This window comes from Salminus brasiliensis, chromosome 21 (genome assembly GCF_030463535.1).
Source record: "Salminus brasiliensis chromosome 21, fSalBra1.hap2, whole genome shotgun sequence".
Taxonomy (NCBI): Eukaryota; Metazoa; Chordata; class Actinopteri; order Characiformes; family Bryconidae; genus Salminus; species Salminus brasiliensis.
Window position 1 is genome coordinate 33421423 of NC_132898.1, and position 10002 is coordinate 33431424.

The window sequence follows — 10002 nt, forward strand, 5'->3', positions numbered from 1 at the left end:
TGTTTTAGCATTAGCACTGTAGCTAACTGCCCGTTTACTCCGAGTGTCTGTGTGTTACAGCCTTCAGGGCAGCAGTAGTCCTGAGTGAGAGCCCTGAGGACAGAGGAGAGAAGCGCCTGCAGTGGCTGAAGGATGAGCAGAGCCGCACACCCGTCCCTCTGTGCCCTGAGAGAGGACCTTCAGACGGCGGTGAGCTCCTCTCCCCCTGTCCCTCAGGACCAGAACCAGTCGTTTAAGTTCCTGGGCTTTTCATCAGCTTATACAACCATTTATAAATGTGAAAGATTCTCTGTTTTAACAGAAAAGTTACATTAACGTAAATTACTCCACATGTAGGATAATCTGATGCACATTTTCGGCGATTCTGAACAAACGTGCACAATTTAAAAGGTTGGAACAAACAATTACATTTAGATATGATTATATAATACATTAAAATTAATCAATTAACCTGACTGCACTGTGATATGGGCGAACCGCCAAGGACAGGAAGCGTGACACTTTGCGCATGCGCAGTCCGATGGGTAGTGTAGCTTAGCTGCCTCACTCAGAGAGGCTAATGGGTTACTGGGATCCAAATAGAATCATTTAACATAATAACTGATTAAGAATAAAAACAGTGTAGAAGTAGATCAGAATGTGGTGAATCTGCTGCATTTCAGATTTGATCCAGTTGGGCTACTCAAATGGGCATTACAAGTCCAAATGTTTGTGGACACCCCTTCTAATTCAGGATTCAGCTACTGTAAGCTGCACCCATTGCTGACACAGATGTGCAAATGCACACACAGCTTGTCTAGTCCCTGTAGAGAAGAAGTACTGCCAATAGAATAGGACTATCCGGAGCAGATCATCATCATGACCCTATTGGCTTCATGCTGCCTAATAATGCCATTTCCTGATTACATTTTTAGATTTTCAGAATATATTGAGAATCTCAAATCGTGAATTCAGTACCATGTACAAAATCAAATCAGGAGTGGATGTGTATCGCTCACCCAGACCGTAGAAGAGTGGGTAAAGGTGAAGACTGGTGGGTGTAATCCTGCAAGCGTGACAGGATTTAAGACAAGAAAACGATTGTTAGGACAAGGAATTAAGTATCCACATATTACCCAAGAAATTATGTGCAACCATTTTTTTTTGTCTGGTGAGATTATCATGTTTATATTATATAAAAAATTTTATTGTGTAAGAAAAAACTTTATTTTCAAGGATTACAGCAAGTGGGAGCGGAGCAACCGAAGAAACATCATAAAATCAACGAAACCAAAGGCAGTTTGCTGGAGCTCAGCACATCCTGATCGTAGAGAGGCCAAATCATCATGTGAACCAACCACAGGGCAAGACGGTCACACTGCATCTCCTAATGAGACAAAACGAGCCCAGCCTGAAACATCTGGTGAGACCTTATCATCACGAGCCCACTGATATGACATATTTCATTTCGTAGTTCATTTACATATTGAAGTTTACACAAACTCGTGGTAATTACTTGGGCTTTCAGTGGGTTCACTTTTCTGGAGCCTAATGAGTGACATCATACCCCAGCCAGCATGATCACCTGGGGCTCACATGGGTGGAACGTGGGCTAGGTGGGTTCCAGGTGGGAAGTCTCAATTGGGGTTCCCAAATAGGCCCCGTGATTACAGCCCACCCTAATCTCACATGGGTCCCATCTAGGCCCCGTATGCAGTGTACAACCCAGATGGGGTCCATGCTTAATCCCTCTTGGTTCCATCACTGACCCTGGTGGGCATCCATGTGTTGGGCTATGCTACCCATACAGACCCACATGAGCATATCTCTAACAGACAGTCCACATTTTCAACTAGGGCTGGGCGATATGGTAAAAACATTGTTTATCGTGATATTTTGACAGAAAAATGCAAAAGAAATAAATTAGTATCAGCAGATTTTTAAAGACTATGATCTCATACTTAGTCCAGTGACTTCTGTTCAAGATCTGCTGCAGTTCATCCAGTGAAACAGGACTAATTACACTGTATACTGTACAGTATACTGTATACCGCAATAACAACATTTATCACAATACGATAAAATATTGTCATATTGCCCACCACTAATTAAACACAGGAATCATCACAGGGTCCAAACTACCAGCAGAGTCATAAATGCTGTTAGCTACACCAGACTGGTCTACCTCAGCTTAGACTCCTGAACTCCCTGTTTTACTCTTCATTTACAGACACCGCTCCTCACTGCTCTACATATTTACTCCATTTTAATGTCAGTACAGTAACTATTGACCTTGCTCTATTGCATGTCCTACCTATTCTGCACCAGAGACTTAGCCTAACAGTGTTTGGTTGTGCTGTACAAGCCTGTATCAGTATAATCACAATAAAGCTAAATTGAATTGAATTGATAAATCTACACACACACACATAGATTCAGATTTGCCATGAACTGGAAGCTTCTGCAGCACCAGTCTCACTGTCTACAGTTAAGCAAGTTTTACATCTCCATGGTCTGAGAAGCTGCTGTGGAAGGAAGAAGCTCCTGCTCCAAAAATCGACACCTTCAAGCTCGAGTTTGCAGCTGAACCACATGGAAAAAGAAAAGCTTCCAACCACAGCTGTAATTATTAATCAGGCCGAACCGCAGTGACGGATCAGCTCTAAACAGTCACGGGAGTTGAAAAGCTTTTTTCCAAACCTGATTGGAAGTTCTGCACGGACATGAACTACTTTACACACAGGCTGGATAACCTACATCTCCACTAGCAGTTTCCTCAAATCAGAAGATAAGTGGAATATTAAATAGCCCTTTTCAGAGGATTAATAAAACATTATTTTTATTCATTAAATTCATTCATTAAATTATTATTATTAATTATTATTATTATTATTATTATATTATTCATGAGGGAGGACAGATAAACAGACAGATGGACGTGATTCAAGGGGAAAGACAATAAAAAAATGACATAATATTTGACCATAGAAAAAATAAATAAACAAAGGACGTCATAAATATAAATTATTAACACCAACTGTTTCTGTGATTTGTTCTGTATGATTGGAATCTGTGTGTGTGTGTGTGTGTGTGTGTGTGTTTGTTATAGAGTGGTTTGAAATTTACTGCTGGATCTGTTTTTCTGCTGTTGTTGATTTTATAGGGATGAGGAAAGGCATCACTGGTGTCCAGACTGAATCATATTCAGTGTTTCTGTCATTAATGGAAGCAGATATTTGATCAATCAGTGGATTTTTCCAGTGGGTGATGCTAATGGTGTTTATTGATTTCCAGTTTTTGGAACAGTGGAGGTCTTGTGGCTGATGTTGCTCCTAGCAGACCTTGATCCAGGGATAGGAGGGGTGGTGATGTTGGCATGTTGGTAGTATGTTGATGATTTCTTGCCGGAAGTGTTGTGTGGGTGTGCTGTGCCACACAGCGTGGATATAATTATCTGTGGTGCTGTGTGTGCGGTGAGGGCAGATGTCAGAGCCGGTGAATCCTAGCTTAAACATCTCCTGTCCAGTGTAGTGTAGTGTGTGTTCTGCTAATGACCCCTAGGGGACCCCTTTAACATGACCCCTTTAACACAGTCCAAACTGACAACAGGACATACTGAAACAGTGGGCTAAGTAAATTAAAAGAAGCAGATTTCTGACGCATGTTCATGATGCCAGTGCTGAGCACATCATTCACTAACACGTAATTGAAGGGTGCATTGTTAACACCCATGAAAAACCTGAACTCCCCCACCTCTAAACCCCAGTTTAACCCCTACACACGTCATAAGTGGGTGTCAGGTTTCTGTAAATGACAGTTTCATTTTTGACTTTCTGCCCTGAGTACAGAGAGATTTCGAGGGAACACCAGCAAGCAGTCCTCTGCAGCATCTTCCAGACTCTCCAGAAGAGCAAAAACTAATAAGAAGGAGCAGGAATCCATCAGTAGAAGTGATCCTACCCAGACACTGGAGGTGTGTCAGGCAGGAGATAACACATACAATCAGTTTGGGTGTTGTTTCGTTATCATGGTTTCTGACCATCTATCTAACTGCCACTTGTCATTTAGCTGCTCATCAAGCTGCAGAGACGCTCTGTTGAGGATCTGGGAAAGCAGTGTGGGGTCCTGCAGGAGCTGAATCAGCAGGTGGTCAGAGACCTAGAAGATACAGACAGACATTCCTTCTCCAGTGCAAGAGAATCTCTGGTTCTACATGAGAAACTCGGGGTGAGTCATCAGCTGATTAATACATAAAAATACTGCTGTTTATATAGTTGATAAGCATGTGGAAAACTGTGAGACTTACAGTCAGATGGTCGTACGTGACAAAAGTGACTGTTACTAACCAGAGGTCACATTTTTACAGAATTTGAATTTGAACAAAAGGCCTGGTGAATTTAACCAGTTTACTTCGTTATATTTAATCTTGTGTTTTTTGTGTTTTTGTTTTTTCCCCCTAGAGTTCAATAGCTGCTCTAAACCGATGGAGCAATTGCCAGATCAGACAGGCCAAATCGGATCTGAAGGAAGCAGTCGAGGAGGCAGAGAATCATCTATCTGGTCCATTGCAACCATTTTTATAAACTTTACAATGGGTACACTAGCTTTTTAGGAACACAAAACGGTTTGAGTGGAACCTAGGGCTGCACAAAATAAGGGAAAAAATGACATAGCATTTATTTATTTATTTATTGCGATATTAAAAAAAATACATGAATCTTTAGTCCAGAAGCCAGTGATCCAACATGCCATAATTATGGCATAATCATTATTATTAATTATATTAATAAGGAACTAGAATGAAGATCAGAGTCAAATAAACATTATTAGACAGATAAAATCAGCCTCTGGTAGATCTATCATGGAAAACAAGAACAGTGTGAATTTTCCTTTTGTATTAAAAAAGTATGATGTGTTTGATTTTATTTGCCTTAAGTGACATTGCTCGTCCTGCAATGTGATTACTGCTCATTCACACATTGTGATGTCGCGTCTGAAGCGATATATTGTGCAGCCCTAATGTAACCATTCAAAACATTCTGAATTCAGTTCGATACAATACAGCAGCGTCTCCATTTCATACATTTTAGATGCAGCAAAAATAAGATGTACATAATGTACATGTACATAATTGTGAACATTACCTCTACACTGTAAAACATAACTGCACTTATTAATGAAATAATTAAAGTTAAAGTTAACTTAAATATTACAGAAATTTGAGATCAGTTAAGCTCATCAAGCCAAACCAAACCTCAACCTCAAGCCTCACAAAAAAAACAATTTGTTGAAAAACAATTTGTCTAATATCAACTTTATATTGGCATATTTAATTTCTTCACCAATCTGCAAATGTATTTAATTGAGTTCTATTGTACACTGGAATGTGGTGAGCTTTAGGGTGTGTATTTTGTTTAAACGGTGCAAATTTGAAAAGTAAAACTCACATCTTTTCCAAGTCTCTGAGGAGCGAGTCCGACTCAGATCTCTGGGGTGTAAGTTTTGCATGACAGTGACAGTATGTTGTCTAGTATCTCTAAATTCTTTTAGGATTCCAGTAGGATTTCCCAGAGTTTCAGGAAAGTCACACCCCAGAGACTCAAGACTCGCGTCACAGAGACTTATGACTCAACTTGGACCCCCCAAAATTCTAAACTTTATTCAGACTTGTACCCCAGAGACTCAAAATATGAAGGCTACGAAAACCAAGCTCAAACCTAAAGCCACTGTTCCTGCCCCTACCAAGGCAACATGAAACTCCACACCTGTCAGCTAGTAACCTTGATGGCTGCAGATGGCATGCAATGAATCTTGGGATATATTGGCTGGTGAATGATCCAGCCGTTGGATCTTTCGTTGCCATGGAAAAGAAGGACACCTTTCTGGGATAGCCTAGTTGCATGGCTGTGGCACAATCAGTATTTGAATGCAGCCTCCAAAGGGACACAACTGCAGAGTCAGTCCAGCAGCAGTCCCTGAAAAATACTAGAGCTGCAAAACTGAGTCACTTTGGTGATGGGTCTGAGAAGCTTCATAGCTTTAATGTAGAAACCCTGAACATCTCAAAGCCATGAGGGAAAAGTCACGTTCTGCCAATGATGGAACAAACAATGCAACTCAAGTGTTTCAGCTGCAGACTGTTGTTACTCCTCATGTGTGTGATGCTGATGTAGGCTCTGTTACAGGAGCAAAGACTACAGGTCTAAGATAACTGCACAGCTTCTCTAATAATAACAAGTTCTCTTTTCAACACTCAGGACTTCAGGCTCAGCTAAAGGCGGTGAAAGCAGATTTGGGTGGCGCCCAGGCAAAGCTTCATGCCCTAAAGACGTACAAAGACGAGGAGTATCCAGCCAAAGCCCTGCAGATAGCTGAAATGAAGAGAGATCTGGAGAAGCTCAAGCAGGTGCAGCAGGTACAGCCAGAACTGGACATTATTAGAGAGACTTGTGTTTACGACATGCTTTTGGAAATGTGGGTAATGAGAGAGGATTGAATAGTTGATTATGTTGCAAAATCTTCCTTTTATTAAAACACGCTTGACACACTTTTTCATTTGATATGGAATGTTTTGAATAATTTATGGGATCAGCGCCCCAGATCTACTGGATTTTTATTCTTGGCAGACACTGTTAGACAATATTTTGAATACCCCCATCTCAGAAGCTTCTGCCCCTCTCTGCATTTTCCCCTCTCTTGTTGTTTTTTAGGATGAATATGAGGAAGTGAAGCTCCTGTGTCAGACAGAGACGGCCCGTCTAGAGAGACAGCTCCACCAGAAACAGAAAGAAGTGATGTCGGCCACAGCCAAAGTACTGAGATCTACTAATTATACAAATTCTGTATATTCTGGTCAGTTATGCTGTAGGACAGTGAGATTTTGTGATGTGTTTTACAGCAAAATGTGTCAAAGATCCCTCAAGCTGTAAAACTGATGGTCTTACACAACCGCACAATGAAGAACGAGGTTGAAATGCACAAAAAGGTAACCTATTTTAAGCACAGATTTGGCAGATATCAGGTCTTTTAATGAAAGGGCCAGCACCTAGACTCCTAAGATAGTAGATGATACAAATACACTAGTAATACCCAACCAACCACATGGGTACCCCAGCAACCACTTGGTAACACCCTAGAAACCACCTGAGACACCATAGCAGCCACCTAGAGACCACAGCACATAGAAACACCTCGGCAACCACTGTAGCAAGTACCTTGAACACCATTTAGCACCACTTTAGCAATCACCTCAAAAAACCATAGCAACTGCATAACACCCTAACAACCAACAGCAGCTTCACTGCTGTACAGCCCAGTACTGCTGGGCTCTATACCCCTCTATCTACTGGATGTCATTGGGCTGCTCCAGAGCGACCTGTTCAATTGGCAGTAATGTTCTTTTGCAATTAAGCAAACTCACTTATTAAAAGGACCGTCTGGACACTTTTTGGGTCAAGTCATTTGTACATATAGTGTACATTTATGTGTTTGCATCTATCACTAAGTATCCAGTATGTACTGTATAACTCTGTTCCTCCCCTAGGAAATAATGCAGTTGGAGGAGGAGAACAGAAAACTACTCAAGAGTATTCAGAAACTGCAGCTGTTAAAGCCAAACATCAGCAGGGAGGCCTTTCAGGACGCTTTCCCAAAGTCAGAAAAGTGAGTAGAGCCTGTTGAAGATGCTCTGTTTATTACCATAGCAACTGCATAGCAACCACCAAACATACATTAGCAACTGCCCTAGCAACCATAGCAACTTTCTAGGACACCTTAGCAACCACCTGAAAAACAATAGCAACAGCATAGCTACTCAAGCGTATTCAGAGACTGCAGCTGTCAGGCCCAGACATCGGCAGGGAGGTCTTTCAGGGCGCTTTCCCAAAGTCAGACAAGTGCATACAGCCTGTTGAAGATGCTCTGTTGATGCGGTGGTCTGCTAAAACTTCATACTATAGCAACTCCATAGCAACCACCTGAAATGCATTAGTAACCCCAGCAACCACCTAATATACCATAGCAACAGCATTGCTACTCAAGAGTATTCAGAAACTGAAACACGTGTCCTTAGTTTACAACAGTTAAGCACGTTGCGGGTGTGTACGATGAGAGTTGGAGATAAAGCTAGCCAGCTGAGAGGAAGTGCTTTAAGCCTTTTGTGCTCATATTGTTGTTCGTGTGACCTAACCCTGCTTATATGAACTGATGCATATTTTAAACACTTTATGCAACTCAATCCCTTAAGAGCCTCCTTCACGGCTGTTTACAAACACACTGACTATGCACGCCCTAAGACAAATTGGGCCCATTAACTGCAGCATTCATGGAATATCCACTTCACTGGAAAGGGCCAAAGAAGATGAATTCAGAGGCATTACAATTCTAGTGTAATTTTAGTCGCTCACAAAAAAGACATGCAAATTGCACATCGTAGAGGACTATTCAATTAGCCTGGCACATTCAGTCTCTGTCCCCGCACGTCTGCCAGGTCATTACAAATGAGACGGGCAGGAGGCGAAACCTTCGGAAGGGAATCCACTTACGCTTCTTTCCAACAAAGCTGCGGAGAGGAAAAAGCAATGGGCTATCGCAGGGGCGTGTAATATTACAGTTTTGGAAAAGGCTCCGTCTTAAAGATAAATGAAGAACAGCAGCACGCTGCACATTCATGGAATCCCAGTCGGCCATTAAAGGTTAATAAGGGTTTCGCGTTTCCCAACAGCTTGTTCCAAAACACTCGAACATTTTCCTCTCCATGACAAGCTCTCATCTCCCAAAGAATCAGTAACACTTCAAGGCTGGACACCGCAATCGACAAAGGCTGCTTACATAACCCCCCCAGCCATACGGCCCATTATACAAAGACCAAGATGTATTTACGCAGGCCCTTCAATTTGCAGCTCTTTTCCATTGAAACAGACATTTGTTTGTCTTTTCTCACATCATGTCATCCTCAGTTTCTACAAACAGTTTTTATGATGGAGATTTCCATTTCTTGGAGGATAATGGCAACCAGATTCGGGATTTCCTGAATCACTCGTGACAAAGGCTTAAGTTCAGCGTGTGCAGATGGCCAGAGCCCCAGCAGAGACTGTTCCCCCATTTCCTGTGTTAAACAAAACCGTCCCGGGCTGTAATGGCCGTGTTTAAGGGCAGATGTTCCATAAAGAGTCTCTGTTTGCATCCTGATTTACAGACTTCATAACCACAGCTGCTGAGACAACCTGCACATAGCCAAGGCCTAGTGTGTGTGTGTGTGTGTGTGTGTGTGTGTGTGTGTGTGTGTGTGTGTGTGTGTGTGTGTGTATGTGTGTTCATTGCTGCGCCCCCAGGGCCCTTCTGAGGAGATAAATTGCTTATTCGATTCTGGATAGTTTGTTCCCTTTCGCGTGATAAGATACAGCCCCACTTACTCACTGGGGAGCTGTCAGACGGTTTATTCTGTCATACTGAGTAAGTAATTGTACTCCTCCGTGTTGATTTATAGGCAGAGTGTAAAAGTCTATGTATGGGAAAATGGGAACCGTTGTTCAGTGGCCTGTTATTCATACAATATTTGAGAGCAGGTGATATATGTTTAAAGGGATATTCTTGCAGTTCCTTATCTAATCTCTACCTGCAGTATCTGTAGCACAGGGCTGATTACCACAGGCAGTAATTAATACACGTCTCCATGCACCTTTTTCTGCTTCAGTAGAGGCAGTGGTTTTATATAGAGTAGAACCTCTTTTTCTTAGACTGTGGACCCAAAACTGAACACTTCTAATAGGTGCCAGTGTGCAGGTGCTTTAGTGAACGCTTGATCAGAGCAGGTGCTTTTTATTATTATTAAACTGAAGTGACTGGGATGTCCAAAGGGGGAGGTAGAGTCCTTTACCCTCACACACTGAAGTGCCCCTTATCTGCCACCCAACAGTCTTGCCTGAGTTACACTACAGAACTCTTTTAAGGCCAGTTCCCTCTACCCAACTACTACTAAAGGTGTTCCGAAACCAGGGAGGTCTTAAGCCCTATTCAGACGGG

The 10002-nt window shown here is 42.0% G+C and overlaps 1 protein-coding gene across 1 annotated transcript in view; it reads left to right on the forward strand.

Annotated features, from left to right (window-relative positions):
- The first annotated feature begins 1134 nt into the window (after window positions 1-1134).
- Window positions 1135-10002, forward strand: part of c21h20orf96 (chromosome 21 C20orf96 homolog) — a 10139-nt gene continuing 1271 nt past the window's right edge. The window contains exons 1-8 of the mRNA XM_072666283.1: window positions 1135-1402; window positions 3828-3952; window positions 4048-4206; window positions 4440-4539; window positions 6237-6394; window positions 6690-6791; window positions 6878-6964; window positions 7523-7641. Of these exons, the coding sequence (XP_072522384.1) occupies window positions 1162-1402; window positions 3828-3952; window positions 4048-4206; window positions 4440-4539; window positions 6237-6394; window positions 6690-6791; window positions 6878-6964; window positions 7523-7641 (1091 nt within the window). The 5' untranslated portion in view covers window positions 1135-1161. The remainder of the gene's footprint in view (window positions 1403-3827; window positions 3953-4047; window positions 4207-4439; window positions 4540-6236; window positions 6395-6689; window positions 6792-6877; window positions 6965-7522; window positions 7642-10002) is intronic.